General features: G+C 41.2%; 1 protein-coding gene across 1 annotated transcript in view; it reads right to left on the reverse strand.

The window, feature by feature from the left end:
* Positions 1–17,249, reverse strand: part of LOC129333678 (enoyl-CoA hydratase EchA19-like) — a 33,840-nt gene extending 16,591 nt beyond the window's left edge. The window contains exons 1-3 of the mRNA XM_054985501.1: positions 17,070–17,249; positions 12,677–12,844; positions 8,046–8,143 (exon numbers count right to left, since the gene is read on the reverse strand). Coding sequence (XP_054841476.1) covers positions 8,046–8,143; positions 12,677–12,844; positions 17,070–17,211 — 408 coding nt within the window. The 5' untranslated portion in view covers positions 17,212–17,249. The remainder of the gene's footprint in view (positions 1–8,045; positions 8,144–12,676; positions 12,845–17,069) is intronic.
* Positions 17,250–20,960: the final 3,711 nt, after the last annotated feature.

The following is a 20,960-nucleotide window of genomic DNA, read 5'->3' on the forward strand; positions in this document are numbered from 1 at the left end:
GTAGCAATTAAAACTACATGCAATTCAGTATAGATTGTGTGAGGGCCTCTTCCATCAGCAGGTAAAGACTTTTTTGCTTGGTGCACCCCTAAAAACTGTTATTGGCCCTTCTTCCTAGTTGTGTTGTTAGGTGAGTTGGTGTGTTTATATGTTATTATTGAATTGTTTATACATACTGTACTTTAAATGTTTTTTTTAATGTCTTAAATGTTTTTTTTTTTAAAAAAAAAATTTTATTGGGTTAGAACATTAATATTTTTACATTACATTACATTCAATTTTCCCCTAATTTTTCGTTTCTAACCCCCTCCCTTTCCCCCCCTTTTGTTGACTTCCAACAGCTTTCCCACCCTCTGTCCCTTTTCCTTTACTTCTATTAACTTCCTCTGTCTAAAACAAATATATATTCTCCATTATATTAAGCAGTACATCTTTAACTCTTTTACTTATTATGCATCCAAACTATACTTCTTTAGATAAACAATTTATCCCATTTTCCAGTTTTGAATATTTCTATATATCATAAACCATAAAAATTTCCCACATTTAAATCAAACAATTTGATTTGTTCTCTATATATTAATCATTTCTTCTTTTTATAGTATTTCTATATAACTCATCACATAGTCAGTCGTTTTAACTCTTCTATACATTCAGTTTGGTGCATATAAGTCTTATCAAGTAAAAAAAAAATATTGTTAATTACTCAATCCTCATGTTTAAACCGTTAATTATTCTCTATCAATATTCTATCAATTAACCTTTACATATCTATATATATCTCAATCAATTAATTAATCTAACTGCTTATAAATTCACATTTCTCTTCCTCCCCCGGTAAAGTCACCCCTCTCTTTTATACTTTTATTGTACTTCAGTAGTTCTCAAACTGCCACAGTTTTCCTCCCACCTCCCACTTCTTCTCCAGGTATTGTTTCAGCTTCTCCCAGTCTGTGTTAAACTGCCCTGAGTCCAGATCTCTCAGTTTTCTTGTCATCTTATCCATTTCAGCCATATACAGCAATTTGTAGATCCAATCTTCAATAGTTGGCACTTCTTGTACTTTCCATTTCTGCGCATACAAAAGTCTAGCTGCTGCAGTCATATAAAATATCGACGTCCTATGATGGGCTGGAATTCCCTCCATTCCCAAGTTTAGCAGCAGGAGTTCTGGGTTCTTATTTATTTGAAACTGTAAAATTTCACTCATTTCTCTTATTATTTCCCCCCAGAACTGCCTAGCTACCTCACACGACCACCACATATGATAGAGGGAGCCCTCATGCTTCCTACATTTCCAGCATTTATTAGAAGTGTTCAAGTTCCCTAGCGCAATCTTCTTTGGTGTCATGTACCAACGATAAATCATTTTGAAAATGTTCTCTTTAATATTAATACATGTCGTTGTCTTCATTGTAGTTTTCCACAAGTATTCCCATGCCTCCATTGTTATTTCTTTATTAAAGTTTATAGCCCATTTCACCATTTGTGTTTTAACTATCTCATCCTCGGTATACCATTTCAACAGTACTTGGTATACCTTGGATATTCTTTTCTTGTCTTCTTTAAAAAGGGTCTGCTCTAGTTCCAAGTTCTCTGTTCGTATGCCCCCTTTTGCAGAGTCCGAATTGTATAAGTCTCTAATCTGTCTGTACTGGAACCAATCATAGTTAGGTGATAGTTCCTCTTGCGTCTTTATTCTAAGTTTAGATGCTTCAGTTTTGGTTATTTCTTTGTACGTTAAACATTGTTGTTCATTATCAACAGCTCTCGGATCTATCACCTCGTATGGAACCACCCACCAGGGGGTTCCTTCTTGTAGGTAAATTCTGTACTTCTTCCAGATTGTATATAAACTTCTCCTTACAAAATGATGCAGGAACATCGAGTTGACCTTTACTTTGTCATGCCATAGGTATGCGTGCCATCCAAAAAATTTTTTATATCCCTCTAGGGCTAATAGTTTCTTATTCTTTAATGTCATCCACTCTTTTAACCAAACTAGGCAGATTGCATCATGATAAAGTCTCAGGTTGGGCAGTTGCATTCCGCCTCTTTCCTTTGCATCTTGTAGAACTTTTACTTTCACTCGAGGCTTCTTGCCTGCCCAAACAAAATCTGATATTTTCCTCTGCCATTTTTCAAATTGTTTAGAGTCTCTGATGATTGGTATTGTCTGTAGCAAAAACATTACTCTTGGTAACACATTCATCTTAACTGCTGCAATCCTGCCCAACCATGACAAATTCAGTCTATTCCATTTGATCAAGTCTCTCTCTATCTGAGTCCATAATTTTTCATAATTGTTCTTGAACAAATCTATATTTTTTGCAGTCAGCTCAACTCCCAAATATTTCACCTTACTAGTTACTTCACAGTCCGTTATTTCCATCAACGATTGTTGTTTCTGCTTAGTCATGTTTTTGCATAATATCTTTGACTTCTTTTTGTTAATGAAGAAACCTGCCAAGTCACCAAACTCCTTGATCTTATCTATCACTTTTGGCATGTTCTCCAATGGATCTTCTACAATTAACATTATGTCATCTGCAAATGCTCTAACCTTGTATGAATAGTCCTTTATTTTTATTCCTCGTATTTCCTCATCTTGTCGTATTTGTATCATCAGAATCTCCAATACTAAAATGAACAACAATGGAGATAACGGGCAACCTTGTCTTGTTCCTTTACTAATCGTCAATTTCTTGGTCAGTTCATCATTCACTACAATTGCTGCAGTCTGGTCTCTATAAATTTCTTTAATTGCTCTGATGAATCTTTCTCCCAGTTGTAGCTTTTCCATAGTGGCAAACAAAAAATCCCAGTTTAAATTGTCAAACGCTTTTTCAGCGTCTACAAAGAAGAAACCAACCTCTTTATCACAACGCTTGTCATAATATTCAATAGCATTGATCACTGTCCTTAAATTGTCTCTTATTTGTCTGTCCGGCAAAAAGCCTGCTTGTTCTTCCTCTATGACTTCCGAGAGCCACCCCTTCAGTCTCTCCGCCAATATCTTCGCAAAAATTTTATAATCATTGTTAAGTAATGATATAGGCCTGTAATTTTTCACGTTAGTCAGATCTTGGCCCTCTTTTGGGATCAATGATATATTCGCTTCGCTCCAAGTGTCTGGAATTCTTTGATCCCTGAAAACTCCGTTCATCACCTCTTTTAGGAATGGTGCCAGTTCGTTGGCCATTGTCTTATAAAATTTAGCCGTAAGTCCATCTGGCCCTGGCGCCTTTCCTAGATTTGCGGATTGTATTGCCTTACTTATTTCCTCATCAGTTACTTCACTGTTCAGCTTATTTCTCCAAGCTTCCGAGATCTCTGGAAGTTTGGTTTTCTCCAAATATGATGCTATTGATTCTTTGGTTACTTCTTTTTTATTATACAGCTTAGCATAAAATTTATAAAAGGCTCTACTAATGGTAGTCTGCTCCAGGTACGTTTTATTTTCTTCACAGATTTTATTTATTATTTTCTTTTCCCTTTTCTTCTTCAATTGCCATGCCAAATATTTCCCAGGTTTATTAGCACCCTCAAAAGCTTTTTGATTCAGTCTTTTAAGGTTCCACTCCAATTCTTTATTACTCATTGCTGTTAACTGTTCTTGAAGAATTTTGATTTCCTGATGTATTTTCTTTTTCCCTGGTCTCTTTTTTAACTGTGCTTCTTTGGCCTTTATTTTCTCCTCAATCTCTTGTCTTTTCTCCTCTTTCTTTTTCCTTGCTCTGCCATTTAAGTCCATTAGTATGCCCCTTACAACCGCCTTGTACGCGTCCCAAACTTTACTGGTTGGTACTTCTTTATTCACGTTGTATTGTATAAAAAACTTTGTCTCTCTTCTCAATATTTCCATATTCTCACTTTCCTGTAACAAGTCCTCATTTATTCTCCAGGCTTTCCTTTTTCTCCTTTTTCCAAATTTCCACATAATTGGATTGTGATCTGAGCCTACCATCGGCATTATTTCTACCTCCTTAGTCCATAACGCTAAGTCCTTTGAGGCCCAGATCATATCAATTCTTGATAATGTAAGATGCCTTGCAGAATAAAAAGTAAACTGTTTGGTTTTAGGATATTCTCTCCTCCATACGTCTTTGAGAGTCTCTTGTTGAATCAACTCAAAAAAAAGCTTTGGCAATAGTCCTCTTTTCTTTTGTGCTGTTGTAGTCTTTTTGTCTAGTTCCAAATCTGTCACTCCATTGAAGTCTCCAGCAAGAATTATCTGGTCATATACAAGATCGTCTAAATGCTTCCTTAAATCCTCAAAGAAGCTTTCCTTTGCACCGTTAGGTGCATAAAGTCCGACTACCAACACTCTCTTTAAATTCCAATTACATTCCACTGCTACAAATCTAGCTTCAACATCTCTCATAACATATTTTGGCTGCAGCTCCTCTTTTATGTACAACACCACTCCTCTTTTTTTCGTGTTTGAGGCCGCTACAAATTCTTTGCCCAATTTTCCAGATTTTAAATATTTTACATCCTGTTTTCTAATATGGGTCTCCTGCAAACAAACAATATCACATTTTTGTTTTAGTAGCCAATGAAAAATATTTTTCCTCTTATTCGGTGAGTTTAGTCCATTTACATTCCAAGATAATACTTTACACTCCATATTCATGGTTTTGTTGGTAAGTCTTTTTCATTGTCCTTGATAAATCTCTCCATCTCCCGCTCAGATCTGATGCGTTTTTTTGCCCCTCCAAACTCAAAGGACACTCCTTCCGGTAACTCCCATCTGTATCTAATATTCATGTCCTTCAAAGTCTGAATTAGTACTCTATATTTTTTCCTGTCCAGTAACACTGATCTGGGCAGTTCCTTCATTATGATAATCGTCTTGCCATCAATCTCCAATGGATCTTGAAATTGTTTTGTCACAATCCTCTCTTTCATGTTTCTAGTTGTAAACTGCACAATCACATCCCTTGGCAGTTTCCTCTGGGTTGCAATTCTCGAGTTCACACGGTACGCCACATCTAGGATAGCCACAATTTCCTCCTCCTCCTTCCCCAGGTAATCAGCCAACACCTCAGTCATCTGTTCTTGCGCTGACTTCCCTTCCACCTCTGGCAGACCACGAAAACGAAGCTGCTTCTCCATGTGTTTAGTTTCTGCAACTGACATCCTCCCCTTCACCAGTCTCATCTCTGTTTGTTGCGTGTCTATTAAATTCTCCATCGCGTCTTCTACTGTTTTGACTCTCTGCTGCGTTCCTTGTAATTCACTACTAATCGTTTCCACGCCTTTTTTCACTTCTGACAGCTCCGACTTTACTGTCTGTGTAACTTCTTTGACCTCTTTAATAAGCTCCAATTTCGTGTCCTTAAGTTCTTTCATCATGTCTATAAGTTTTTTGTCCAAATTTTCTATTGCCGATTGCCACTCTTTTTTCGACATCGTGGGGCTTGCTTTAGCTCGCTCCCACGAATCTGCTCTCTTCCTTAGCTCCGTGGCGTATATTTAAACGTTTTCCTTTTTTTCAAATGTCCCAATCTTTGCCAAAATTAATTTTTTTGTATCCAAAATGTCGGGCGTCTTTTCTCTATGGTTTCTCTATGTTATTGTAATCCAAGATGGCCTACTTCCTCTTCCGCTGAAGCCGCGACCCTTCCCCTTTCAAAAATGGCGATTCCCTACTTCCTGTCCGTCGGCAAGGGCCGCTTCCCTCCAGCCACTCTATTGTTGTTACGCACTTCCTGTCTCCCGTCTTCCCACAGCAGGTCTCGCGATGGTGTCTTTTTCCCACAGCTCCAAAACCACAGGTATTCAAAACAATAGTCCGATTCTCGCAATAACTTCTTTAAATTTAGTCTCTTTTAAAATACAACTCCTGCCGAGTCTTCACCTCCTTTTCACTAGTCTGTTGCAGTTTAAAAATCTACTTTCTTTCCTCTCTGTTTTTATCAATCTGTCCCGTTTCAAGAGATAGCGATCTTTACCTTCTCTTCAACTTTCTCGGGTTGTAATCGCTGTTTCGATCTTAAATTCTCCTCTCGACTTCCCTCCCCGATCGAAGCTTGGGTATGTAGGTCTTATGCCAGCCGAATTGGCCCCAAAACTGCCGCAGAGATTATAGCCGACCCGTCGCAAGGTGGGACCTCAAGGATCGGGGGGAGACTCCTTGAGTAGAGCCCCCCCTCGTCCGAGATCTAACTCACCCTAGGGTCTTGAGCGTTCTTTGCCTGCTCCCCGCCTGAGAGCAGTCGGCCGCGGGTTATTTTCACCCCTCCGGCCGGTTAAAACGGCAGTCCGGTCAGCTCCGCAAATGGAGCTGCGTTAGACCTCCATGAATCCCAAACCGGAAGTCAATGTCTTAAATGTTTTAACATTGAAAGGCCTTAATATTTTAACATTTGCTGCCTTGAGGACCCTATTTGGGTGCAAAGGCATCATAATTTTTTTTTTAATAAATGTGTGTATGACATATAGCGCACAGTTAAAATGCTTATACTGGAAATCACAGGATTGTATTCTACCCCTCTGCTCAGCTACGGGTGGTAAACTCTGCTGGCACAAGATGTATTCTGCTAACACAAGTGCAGCAAATACATAAAGTGTATAGTGAGACAAAATATTTGGTATCTTTAAAATCTCAAGCATGCTTGGCTTTTTTTCAAAACGAAAGTTTCTAGCCCTTGCAGCTGTGAAGAGCAGTTTGAAAGTGTATGAGTAAAACCTCATGAAGTCTCTGAAGACAGAGGTCATTTGGAATACAATTTATGGTGCGCCCTACTTCTTTCTCCTCTCTTCTGTAAAACTAGCAAAAAGCAATCAATTCTGCAAACTAAGCATAGTGCATACAGTATGTGCAATGAATCTAGTGCTGCAGAATTCAGCATTTTCCCTGGGTGATGAACCGTGACTGATTTAGTGCAGCACACATGCACATGCACAACCTTGTCTTGTAAAACAGCAAAAAAATTCGGCAAAACACGTTTGTGGAGAAACTTTGTGAGCCAAAATCGTCATGATAATGAGAACGGACTGTTCATATGTTTTAAAATGATCAGGAGAACATGTTCCATGATATACCTTCCCTTTCAACTCTGCTAAAACTCTTCACAATATCCATTCAAAGGTTTACTTAGTCCAGCATTCGGCTTCCAACTATGGTCAAGTCAGCCATGCATTTCTGGGAAGCTCAGATGCAGGTCATGGAAACAGCAGCTCTCTTCTGTTACTCCTGGCACTTGGTATTCAGAGGTAAATTACCTTTAAAAATGGAGGTCCTATTTAGTTATGCGCAGGGCTTTTATGCGCAGGGCTTTTTTTTCAGCTGGAACACGGTGGAACCTCTTGAAAAGGGTCACATGGCTAGTGGCCCTGCCCCCTGATCTCCAGACAGAGGAGAGAGGAGTGCGTGGAGGGCGATCTAAACTCCCCTCTGTCTGGAGATCAGGGGGCGGGGCAACCAGCCATGCGACCATTTTCACTGAGGGCGATATAAATTTTTAAAAACTCCTCCCCTTGTTCCCGCTGACCCAAAATGACATCATTGCGTGGTCCCGGAAGTATGTGTGCACTTTGCACGTGTGCATGTGGTACCAGGGGCACCACTTCCGCCAGAAGTTGCCCCCTGTGCTGGTAACCCACTGAGTTCCACCACCTTTTTCCCAGAAAAAAAACCCCTGGTTATGAGTAATTTCAATTGATAGACCTTCATACGACGGACCAGACCAGAAAAGTCCCACTGGCTGTTCTCTGCCTTCTGCTTCTCTATGAAATCTGCACTCATTTATACCACATAGTTCACATTTGTATAAAATACAGAGAACAGTGTGCATAATTTCCAAGTTTACTGGGACTGGACATATAACTTTTCCCTTGAGAAAACAACCCCATTTGGTTTTAGTTACTCTCAAAGATGAGAAGATTCCTCCTCTCTCCCATCCCCATTTTTTTGTTTCAGCGACTTAACTAAAATGTGTTGCTGGTTTCCATAGTGAAATGCAAGGCAGCCCATGGAAATGGATTTCAATTTCACAGAACTGTCAGGATTTCCCTCCAGACTGTTTCCAAGAACATACCATCGGACCAGGACCTTTTGTGACATCTTGTTCCAATTTGATTGAGCCTGGGTTGCGGGCCAGCTCCTTCAAATCATAACCAGCACAGAAATTGCCTCCTACAAACACCACAAGGAAAAGAAAAAAGAAAAAAAGGTTGATTATGGAACAATTAAAAAAAGTGTTGTGAGAGATCTGCCTTTTGTTAACGGTCAAGCCATTAGAGATGCACTTAAAGAGCTGCCTGTTTTCTATTATCCAGAAGCATGTGTTTCGCCTTGCAAAACTAAAAGAAAGCTTTTACAGAAAATATACCTAATAGCCACTGATAGACCTAACAGTTAAATGGAAACTCAACTTACAAGGAGGTGATGCCAGAAGCAAACCATGAGAGCCCGCGTGGTGTAATGGCAGAGTGTCAGACTAGCCTCTTGGAGACCTAGATTCAAATTCCTGCTCTGCCATGGAAACTTTCTGGGTGACCTCTGACTAGCCACACACTTTCAGCCTAGCCTACCTCACAGTCATAGAGTTGTTGTTAGGATAAAATGGAGAAAGGGAGGATGTTATATGTCACTTTGGGTCCCCACTGCGGAGAACAATGTGGCATAGTACAGAAACAAGTAAGTTCCCGGGGCATTTAGTTGGCTGCTGTTGAAAACACCTGTTGGGTAGATACACATTAATTGGATCCAATAAAGCAATCCTTATGTTTTCATTTTAACATTCAACCCATTAGGTACATTATCTTTTATGCATGCCAGTTCAGCAACAAAAACCAATGTGCTAGGATGGCGTGAATACCCTTCAGGACTGCAGGTAGCCAAGTCCCAGGAAATTCCAAATACATTCCAGAGCTGGGCACTGCATGACCCAAATATGATGCAACCATTCTTTGTCTTTCAAGAGGTCAAAGGAGTCTCAGCAACTCCCAGACCCGGAGTTTCATCAACACTCCACAACCAAGTGAAGGGAAAACCTGGAGCTGATACAAATAAAGAAGATGCTTACTGATATCCTTATCATCTCTACAGACTAATTTCCTTGTGCATCAACTTTTTTTTCTTCGTGGAAGTTGGTCCGCAAATATTTTGACCGTTTTGTTCCCTGGGAACTGGAATGTGAACATTCAACTTTATCAGAGCAGCTTAACCAACCAGTGGCTGAGGCTGTGCCCCAGTGTAATAAACCACAGATATCCTTAGCATGAGTGTGTGGACTAGGCATGCACAAAGAGGAAAGTCTGCCAGTTGTGGATTTTACTGTTAGTGCACCATAATGGCTTAGCAAACCTAAGGTGATCATTGTCAAGAAACCGGCCTTCTTAGCCTGTTTCTTGAATGACAAAACTTTGATTCAGGCTTTTGGCCTATTCAGGCCGCAAGAGAAATCTCTGAAAACTTACTCTGTTTCCAGAAAGATACGCTTAAAAATGGTATGCACAGAACCCAGATGCAGGTGAGATCATTAAGATCAGGGACATCAAGGGCAGAAGAGGGAGGTTCATCCCCTGAATTCGATCTCATTATTCTTAGAGCACCAGTGGGGGTTAGTTGCTTTAACTCTGAACACGTCTCAGCGGCAGAGGGACATCAGGATCAGGCCATGTTACAGGTGACAAGCCTTAAGAATGGGATCTTCATTTTGTGCACTGCTCTTTCCTTAGCTTTTGGCCCTGCCTTAGCCATCTTGCTCTGAAACTGACAGTCAGTCAGTTCTTGGTCCTATCAGGTCAATAGTTGGAGGACTGGGACCATGTTTCTTGGCCTGTTTGGCCTCAGATACCAAATAACTGTTTTGTGGAATTCAGTCTGCAGGTGTCCTACCTTTCAGGGCTGACTTCACATTTAACATCTGGTACAGCTGGAGACTGTTTCCTTGGTCTCTGAGCTTAGGGTTAGCTAGAGGAAACTGGTGGTGACTCATTACACTTCCCAGAAATGTGTTTTGTTTCACGATCACGCCTCCTGGGCTACTCAAGGACTTGGGGAACCAGTGACAATCATGACAGTGAAGAAACAATGGGGGAGTGGAGAGAAGGATACATTTTTCATTGATTTGAATTAACCCATCATTTCTATGGCTGCGGACTTCTCTCTCATCTCCCAACTTTTCTGTTGATGTCCCTGGTTTTTTCCCCCTTTTTATTCTTATTAGTCCTGAGCTACTATGGTACTATTGTGTTGTTTAGTGTGTAGTTTTGGCATATACAGATGTAAATCACCTTATAGATAATTTGATGGATAATTTGATGGGATATTTTAAATGAAAAGTAAATAAAGAGCAAAAAAATTTTTTTGAAGTGCAGGCATTTCTGAACTTTAAAAAAAAATCACATACACAAGGCCTAATAAGGGCATGCAATTTTGTTGTGGGTTTTTTTCCCAATCTTAACCACAGCCCATAATTTCACTCAAAGGATTCCTAATGATGAATAAACTAACAACTATGTAGCATCCCTTATCACCAAAACCGTGTCTCCTTCCTCTACCACAGCAGCAGCTAATTCAAGCCTCTTCTCGTGCGGCAGTTTTGTGTGCTCCGGAAGAAGAAGGAAGAACGGCTGTTGTTTCTTTCATCCACCAGGGTGAAAGCAACCGTTTCCCCATATTTACTTTTCTATCTAGCTCTGCAATGGTACAGAAATCACTTGCCAACTCCAGCACACAAAAGGCCACAAAGCAGGCCTAAACCAGATACATATTTAACAGATGGAACCACTATTCTAGGCTTAAGACCCAACTCTATAATTTTCTCAATCAAATCAGCATTCTATAAATAGCCCTATGTATATACATCCTTGGGGGACATAAAAATATAAATCTTCCTTGTTTAAGTATTCCACTGTAGTCTCTATCCTTGCTTTTTAGTACTTCAATGACACAGTTGCTTTCGATTCAGACTGAATATTTCTTTGTATCTCTAAAAAGAAAATTGTAATCATAATGCTGTACGTTATATATATGTTATATATATATATATATTTGTTATATATCCAACCATGCAATTCCCGTGATGGAACAGCCATTCACAGATGAGGAAAAGGGCAATTTCTGCCAATTCCCTCCTTCCACTGTAGACCTATACTGTTCCTTAGAGTCCACGGAGAGTCCACTCCCCCCCCCCCCAGGAACAAACTGTCAGTGGGTTCCGTGGGCTGCAGCTGAAGGAATAAGAAGCAGGTAAATCCCACACTGCAAATTCTTCAGACAGCTGAATACACACCACTCTGTTGGAGACGAAGGGGGTGGGGGAAATGAGCACTATGTGAGAAATCGTGTTGCTTATGTGCTCCGTGTAAGTTTTGCAACAGAGACATTTTACTTCATAGGGCAGTGTGAAGGAGTAAAAACAGTGCTGTGGCGAGGTGGAAGAAGGCTGAAGCCACGTCTACCCACATGCCACAGTCATGAAAGAAAAGAGCACTCAAGTCTGGGAGGCACTCAATTCATCTTGAACGTTTGACATAAAGTCCTCATATCATCCACCAACAAACACTATTGCTACTAATCTCACCTCAAACCTGAACAATGCAGAGAAGAAATTTTACACGTGTGCACCCATCAATGAAGCAGCATGTGGCTGCATTGTACTGTTGGGGTAAAGTCATGGCTTCTTTGCAAAAAGGCCCCGTCCCCACCTTCTCCAGTTAAAATAGGATCAGGCAGTAGGAGATGTGAAAGGCCTCTAACCAAGACCCTGGAGAGCCGCTGCCAAACAGAGCAGACAACACTGGCCTTGACAGACCAATGAAGTGATTCAGTATAAAGCAGATTCATGGGTTCTTCATGTTTATACTGTCAAATAACAGAGATACAGGCTGTAAGTTACAGAAGCATGGACTGGAGAGGCTGAGGGCTCTTTCATACCGCCTATGTAAACCATTTTGGCTGCTGGCTGTGAATGAATTTTTTTTCAAGCATGGCAGACACAATCATTTGTGTCCCATTTGTAATGCTGGGTTGAGCTGGTTTTTATGAAAACCCTTTTCTCGCATTGCTTATGTCTGGTGTGCTTGAGAATTGCTGCAAAGTAATGTCTGAAGAGCAGGGCTTTTTTTCAGGGGGAATGCGGGGGAACGGAGTTCCGGAACATCTTGAAAATGGTCACATGGCTGGTGGCCCCGCCCCCTGATCTCCATACAGAGGCGAGTTTAGATTGCCCTCTAGCAGCACAGAGGGCAATCTAAATTCCCCTCTGTATGGAGATCAGTGGGCGGGGCCACCAGCCATGTGACCATTTTCTCTGAGGGCAACCCACTGAGTTCCACCACCTCTTTTCCCAGAAAAAAAGCCCTGCTGAAGAGTCTTCAGTGCTAAGTGCCACCATTTGACTTTCTCACATGTTGCCTACCAACTCCCTTCCCCTGCGGTTTTCACCTTTTAAAAAACCCAGATATAGTGATTTGATACATTGCTATACTGGTATATCAGCATATCACGGTAGCACAAAATTTGTGTTTGTTTGGTTTTAATTGTGCGACACCAGACAAAGCAGTATGATTTGAAACACAAACAGCAATTTGCATCCAGTTCATAAATGGATGTGAGGAGAGCTTGTGAATGGAAGAAAAGAATTCCTAGCAATTTAAGAACACCAGGTATGCAATCGGTTTCAAATGAGAGATGCAGAATAATGCATAAGACCCTCACCCAAACCATGAAGTACTGCCACAGTTAGGGAACTATCCTCTTCAAATGACTTAAAAGCCTGCCACAGCAACTGTGCCGTCTCCGGGTTCACAGCATTCCTGGCTTCTGGCCTGTTAATGCCAATAGTTATTACAGTCCCGATAATTTCAGTAATCACATTCCCGCACCCTAAAAAAAAACAAAATAGGCAAAACATTAGTTCTTATGAGAAATTCCATTTTAAAAAGAGTCATCTGTTAATATAGCAAATTCCATTTTAAAGGGTTAACATGTGGTACTGTTAAACTAGCGACATTTTTAAAATATCAGTTAAGATTAAAGCTAATTTTAGGGGGGGGGGGTAGCCATGTTGGTCTGTAGAACAGCAAGATTTGAGTCCAGTGGCACCTTAGAGACCAACAAGATTTTCAGAGTGAGCTTTTGAGAGTCAGAGTTCACTTCTTCAGACATCGCTAAAGAAACCCTCTTCACCGGTGGTGCACCCCCCCCCCACACACACACACACTCAGGTAGAAGAAAGGAGTTCTGACTCTCAAAAGCTTATAGCCTGAAAATCTCATTGGTCTCTAAGGTGCCACTGGACTCAAATTCTGCAATTAAAGCTAATATATCACTTCTATCATTTCATCATAAATACAACTGCATGGACTGGCTTCAATTTGACTTATTTTGGTGTATCTGTTTTCTAAAGGGCATTTACCAGATTTGGAGACAAGCAATAAAATTAAGACACTAACACTGAAATCCTAAGCAGAGTTACTCCTGGCCTGTTAATGGTTTGATTTCAGTGGGCTTAAGATGGAGTAACTCTGCTTAGGATTTCACTGAAAAGTACTTCCTAGGTATCAATTAATAATATTGAACAGCTATGGGGGGGAGGAGGGGTCAGGGCACAGAAGAAGATCACAAATTGGCAAGAAAAAGTCATACATTGAAGTTATTTCTATTAAATGGTTCAAGGAGAGGCAGTTATCACATGTTGTGCCTACTTTTTATACATAGTTCATAAACCTCACACTGACAAGTTAATGAACATTGCCTTTATTATACTGGAAGTTCTATTTTCATAGAAGAGAAATGGGCATCTTTTTAGTCCTTCAGACAGCATGACCCATGTGAAGGCAACATACGTAAAAGGACGGTAGGAACAAGTATCTACAGACTCTTATCAGGCATGCTGTTTTTTTCAAACATTCCTGATCACAGAAACAGAGTCTTTGAGCATGCTTGTAATCCCCTGTGAAGAGATTTACATTATGTAGGATATTTCTATGCCACATCTTCAGAGTCCAGCTGGAACCAGCTTACACTTAAAACTAAAAACAAGCCACTGAACATAGGCAGCATAAAAACTATCCATAAAACAGAAGCAGACCATTAGAAAGCTAGCAAGAGAAAAAGCATAATTAAAATCCTGGGTAAAAAGATGTGTTTTGGCCTGGCACCTAAAAGAAAGTAAAGTAGGCACCAGGCAAGCCTCAGAGGAGAGGGCATTCTAAAGGCAAGGAGCCACCACAGAAAATGCCCTGTCTCTAGTTGCTACCCATCTCACTTTTGAAGGTGGGAAAATCTCGCAAGGGGGCAGGGCGGTAAAAGCATGAATTCCACTTTACATTACAAAGGACCACAAGCATCATCAGAGCGCACAAGTAATTTCTGGTTCACTGCACTGGTTCCTTCAACTCAGCTCTCTAGCTATAAGTCTCTATCCTAGTGGAGTACAAGGGGTTGGCCAAACTGGAAAGAACTATCTGACCCAAGCTAGCATTTCAGCACATTTAAAATCCTACTTGTAACTATTACTGAAGTTTCCTTAAGCACATTAATACACATTGAGTTATGAGAACAAAATGCAGTTCATTGTATTTTCACTCTGTATCACTGACCCCAAAAAACAGTAAAGAATTTATTTGACATTAATCAGTTATGAAGCAATTCTTTTCCCTTCACAGAACAATAGGAATTATTACATTTGATGAATAGATTAAAACCAGTTGTTACTCTCATGCCTAATAAATCAATTTGTAAGGAGAGCATATGATGCAGAACTAAGTTTTAAAAAATTTTATTACTGTCTTCATAAACAAGTGTTTTTTTTTAAATAACAACACTTTTTCCCTGGGGTTGATACAAGGCTGACAGTGTGGTTCCGAGCACAGCAACACTCTTCTATGCCCATTAGCATCAATTAATTTAGAAAGGCATAACTTTGTTTAGGACTGAATGGTTAAAAATCTATTTATAATCCGTCTCAGTGACATCTGAGCAATGGAACTTGGTGCAATAATTGGTAAGAAAGATCACTTGTTCAAAACCCCCCACAGAATTTAACCAAATTTAACAATATCAGAACACTGGATTCAAAATATAATTATCATTGAAGCATCTTTAATTTCTTTTAGACATTGGTCTCGTTCATTGGGCAACTTTTTTTTTGTATTGTAACTATTTAGCATATATTAAGATAAAGGTCTGTGTAAGCTCAGATCTTTCTCACCTTGCATGAGCATGCCCAAAGGATAAATAGGGCCAGTGCACATGCAGTGAAACATGTGGCGTGTTAGCAGCGGTGCAGTGTGTAAATGCTGATCTTTTTTAAAAGGCATAACTAGCCTGCAGAGATATGTGGCTGGGGTGGGGTGGGGAAAGAAGCACAACATGTGGTACTCCATAGACATTTACATCATGTACTGAAGCGATACTCTGGTTTCTCTTCAGATCGCATAGATCTTTCGCATGTACTGAAGCAACAAGTTTCATAATACGTGACCCAGCCCCCTGAACTCTTGTAGAAATTCTGACATCAGAGGCAAAAAAAATAATTTGCAAAATCTACATCAGGCAAACATTTATTTCAACAGTGCAACAGAGGCAGATGTTTAAGTTAGGGGGGGAGCTTCAATATGGTGTGGGAGAGCTTGCTTCAAATCCCTGCACAACCATGAACTCCTCACTGGGTGGCCTTCAGAAGGTCCCTTTCTCAGCTTCACATCCCCGTCCGAAATATGTATTAAAAAGATATCCCATGCAGGATAATTACAGACAAGTGCTTCTCACACTGAAACAGTATGAATTCAACTAGCAACCCTGGACCTTGTCCAGTTGAGTCCCATAGAAACTATGCACAAAAGTGGGCACTGCATTTCTTTTTAGTAAGTATGACTGCAGCGTGTGCACTAGAGGCTTACAAATCAGTACACAGTGGTGGGAGTCACAGGGAAGTCTCCTGCATTTGGGCAAACTTAAGTTTTAAGTATCCGTCAACAGCCAAGCCTGGCAATACTCCAGCCACCAGTTGAAGTCAGGATTTCACAAAGAGGTCACTATTATTCTGCCTGCTCCTCCTTTCCTGGCATGTTATTTTGTCACTTTTTTTTCTTGCGGGTGGGGCTCCTCTACCCTTAATGACAGGCAGGCATTCAGCAGACAAAGCCTTTTCCATCATTGTAGTGTCAAATTTTTGTTTGACTCATAGTCCCTGGCTAGCAAAAAAAGGGCGGCATTCCTACACAGTTCCATCACTTAACAATCGTTCACTTCAAAAGAGCCAGTTTGGTGTAGTGGTTAAGAACGGTGGGACTCTAATCTGGAGAACTGGGTTTGATTCCCCACTCCTCCGCTTGAAGCCAGCTGGATGACCTTGGATCAGTCACAGCTCTTTCAGAGCTCTCTCAGCCCACCTTATAGGGTGATTGTTGTGAGGATAATAATAACATACTTTTGTCAACTGCTCTGAGTGGGCATTAAGTTGCCCTGAAGGGCGGTATGTAAATCGAATGTTTTTTTTTTAAAAAAAAACTTGTTCCTTGTCCTTGCCGTGAATCCTTGCCTCTTATACACAAATGGCTCAAAAGGAAGCCTCGTGGCACCTTAAAGATTACCAGCTTACTGGTGACATGAGTTAAAGTCCATCGCATCAGAAGCATGAAGTGGGCTCAGTTGAATAAAATCTTCCATCAGGGCACCTCAGCTTAGCTCGAAGGGCCTACAAAGCTCCTCTAACCTGTGAATTCCTTGGTTGCGAGTCAACTATTAAGGCTGGCGACGTCTTCTCTGGCAGGGCTCCTGTGCAGTGTACGCACAGGAAAGATTAGCTGGCGGAGTTTCCCGTTGGCTTCCCCGGCGCAGTAGCCGCTGGCACGGAAGCCGACACTCGCGGAGATTTCTGCCTGGCGTTTCTTTCCAGCGCTACAACGCAGCCTGCAGGCGTCGCTGTGAGATTGTCAAATACAAACTAATCTGGCAGGGACCCGTGCTTGACTCTTCGCCACACTGTAGCTGCTTAATGCGAGGGACAAAAGTTATGCCAGTCTTTGCGGAATCTCTACTTGCAGTGCACAGACGAATGGCGTCCTTTGCTTAACGCAAGGAGGAAACCAGAACGGCTACAAACCTTGTCTGGGCGGCTCTCCTGTTTTGGAAGTCGCGGAGCAACTCGACTGCCTGGCAGAAGCCATTGTCCCCAGTGGCCTGAAGCTATGCAAGACTCCTCTGCCGAGATGACCCGAGGCTTTCGGCAGCAACTGTCGGGCCATTGCGAACTCAGCGAGGCTCCAGACGAGACTTTCCGCTCCGTCACGCCTGCTGTTACAAACCGCGCCTGCGTCAAATTGCCTACTTTCTTTCTTGCTGCACATAATCGTGGCACAGTAGCGCCTCCTTGTAGTGTGTCGTGCAAACTGCAAGTTTATGGGGGCTTCAGAGACATCGTGGGGGTCAAACTTCGATGTGGGGAAATGTCAGTTAGATCAGGACACATGATAGATAAACATAATTCCTCATTTTAACTAGCCATGCCTCTCTTCTTCGCTTTATCCTTTTTGTGTTTCTTTTAAAAAAAATAATATTCCATCCTTCCTCCAAAAAACTCAGGGTAGCATACATAATGCTTCCCACTCCTAATTTCTTCACGATAGTTCTGTGAGGTTGCAAAAGTAAGCAAGAGTCTAGTGGTACCCTGAAGGTTAACAGAGGTTTACTCCAGCATAAGCCTTAGGTGAATTAGAGCCCACTTCTTCACATACAATGCAGCAAGTCACAATTCCACACAGATCTCTGATTAGCAAGGGTCAAGTCCAGTAGCACCTTAAAAGACCAACAAAGAGTTTCCAGGGAATAAACAGACAAAGGAGTTTGACTCAAACAGCGCAGTCCTAAGAAGAGTAACTCTGTTTTGGACCAGAGGAGTTAGCCATGTTAGTCTGCAGGAGCAAAATAGCAGAGTTCAGTAGCACCAACTTGTTTGTGTATTGTCGAAGGCTTTCACGGCCAGAGAACGATGGTTGTTGTGGGTTTTCCGGGCTGTATTGCCGTGGTCTTGGCATTGTAGTTCCTGACGTTTCTGTCTTTTGGTGCTACACCTCTGAAGATGCCAGCCACAGCTGCTGGCAAAACGTCAGGAACTACAATGCCAAGACCACGGCAATACAGCCCGGAAAACCCACAACAACCAACTTGTTTGTGGGTTAGGACTTCCAGGACTGCACTATATACCCTGGAAACTCTTTGTTGGTCTTTAAGGTGTTACTGGACTGAAACCTTGCTCATCTATTGCAGACCAACATGGCTACTCATCTGAAACTACCTTCTTCAGAGATCTTTGATGGAGAGGTGTGTGTGTATGTAAAGTGCCATCAAGTTGCAGCTGACGTATGGCTACCCTGATTTATGGGGCTTTCAAGGCAAGAGACAAACAGAGACTGCCTCCGCATAGGGACCCTGGACTTCCTTGGTGGTCTCCCATTCAAATACTGACCAGGGCTTCTTAATAGCTAAGATCTGACAAGATTGGACAGGATTTGGACCCTCCCTGGGGGCATAATAAAGAGCACAGTCAAGGGCCATGAGAAACAGGATATATGGGATGAAATGTAATTACATATTCCAGCTGTGACCTTTCTTGGAGAAATCTGGCCACAGTTACATATGCCATTGTGTGGTGCTGGATAGACTACTGTAACATACTCTAAATGGAGCTGCCTTAGAAACCACAATCAATACTGAATGCAGCTGTCCAACTGTTACAGTTACACACAGGGCTTTTTTTCTGGGAAAAGAGGTGGTGGAACTCAGTGGTGGAAGTCAGGACCACACAATGACGTCACTTTGGGTCAGCTGGAACAAGGGGGGAGTTTTTAAAAGTTTAAATCACCCTTGGCGAAAATGGTCACATGGCCAGTGGCCCCGCCTCCTGAACTCCAGACAGAGGGGAGTTTAGATTGCCGTCTGCGCCACTGCACAGAGGGCAATCTAAACTCCCCTCTGTCTGGAGATCAGGGGGTGGGGCCACAGGCCATCTGATCATTTTCTAGAGGTGCCTGAACTCCGTTCCACCACATTCCTGCTGAAAAAAGCCCTGATTACACATAACCATATTTCTTTTCATTAAAAAACTCTTAGTATATTCCCTATGTGCATTTCTTCATTATTTGCATTTCTATGGCAGCAGAATTTGAAATGTTGGATTTATGTAATTTTTAAAAGGGACAGGAGAACCACTGCTAGAAAAGAGCTGATCCAAAAATGATTTTAAAAAAATAGAAGACATTGACTATTTTTTAAACTTCATATCTAAGAGCCTCTGATTTGAAAACCCTATCCCCATATCCCATATTGGAATAAAGAAATCTGCAGATGTTCAGATACACTCCCGTCTGTATGACCAGGTCACATGTTGCAAGGGTGACTCACACAGACCTTTCCTAAAATAAACTGTCTTGCTTATTTGATGCACACTTTCAGTCTGTCTGATTGACCTGATATTTTACTTGTCCGCTTGCTTAATAAGTTTCTTTACATATGTTTTAAATGTTTTAATATTATCACATTTATTATATTGATTCTGAAATATGTGTGGCATGTCATGATGAAGAGGCTGTCCCTTGAAATATTTTGAGTATGAGAGTAACTAGGACCCTGTTTGCTGTATATTTTGCGATATAGTGAATTTGAGGAAAATGTGTGTGTGTAAACTCCTTCTCTTTGCTTCTCATGATTCTTGCAAAAATGTTTTCTAAAACTGAACGTATGCTGCTTGCAATGCACATTTTCACTCAAGTTGTAATTTCTTCAGTCTTCTGACTCACTTTAGGAGGCTATGAAACCTACAGTTCCTATAAATTGTGGCGTGAAGTCATGCTGGGAAAGATTGGGCAGAGAAATTTACAGGAAAGAGAGGCTTCAAGTCAGAGCATGCCTACTAAATGCTCAACCTTCTCCTTTGGAAAGGTAAAATTTGTGTCTGGCATGGGGGAGGTGGAACTGGAAAGCATGGGAGGGCACCCATTTGTGTGTGAATGTATACAGGCTTTTTTTCTGAGCATTGCATTAAATGCTCACAAACACCCATAAAACATCATTGAGTGTTCAATATGAATGCTTGCAAAAATTAGAACAATTTTGGGCAGAGCATGGAGGTGCTCCTGTAAGCATGTGTGGATGGTGCAGGGGTCCAAAGAGCAGAAGCAACATTCACATCGAAGGCAGATGCAGTAATATTCCAAAGAGCAAGTCAGGAGAGACGAAGAAGTGGTGCATACTTGCGAAGCCATCCATCAGGTATTATCTGCTGGAATGGTAGAGAGAAGGTGATGTACTGGGTGGGACTGAAAATGTTTGAGCTTGGAGTCAAATATTTCTCACTACTATGGGATTCCTTGAAGATACTGAGAGCAGAATGTGTCATATGATGGACAGAAATAAATAGAACCAAACAGAAAGAGGAGTTCTGCTTCACTAAACCAAAGACAGAACAGAATCAAGGAAGGTGGGAATATACAGCTATAAAAGGAAAGAAATAAAAGCTGCACAAATTCAGTTTCTGGAGCTTCTGGTTCTTACGCGGACAATATTTCCTGAAGGGGTTCAACAATTTGAAAACAATGGGAGACTCATGTTTAAAGGTACGGTATCATTTTCTCATTTCAGATTTTCAGTGGAAATCATCCATCTTCACTTGGAGAATACCACGGGCTGTATTCACAGATGCCTCCTTAAAGCGCTTTAGCTGAATGAGTGAAAGAAGAACAATTCTAAAAGCACTTGCATCATGTTTCTCAATAGATCAATGGATTTACAGTCAGATCCCAATTTCTTGCATTTGGGCATCACTTGTGAACAGGTGGGTTCTGTCTGAAATGGATTTCTAGCATTTCACCTGCCAATGTTTCATTAGAATTTTGGGATGCTTTCCCCCCCTCACACACCCAACAAAACAGAAGACAGCTATGTGCTTTCTGGTGTTTTAGTAACAGAGAAAAAGAAAAGCTGAGAAATTATGGTGGGG

The sequence above is a fragment of the Eublepharis macularius genome, chromosome 7, assembly GCF_028583425.1.
Source record: "Eublepharis macularius isolate TG4126 chromosome 7, MPM_Emac_v1.0, whole genome shotgun sequence".
NCBI classification, from domain to species: Eukaryota; Metazoa; Chordata; class Lepidosauria; order Squamata; family Eublepharidae; genus Eublepharis; species Eublepharis macularius.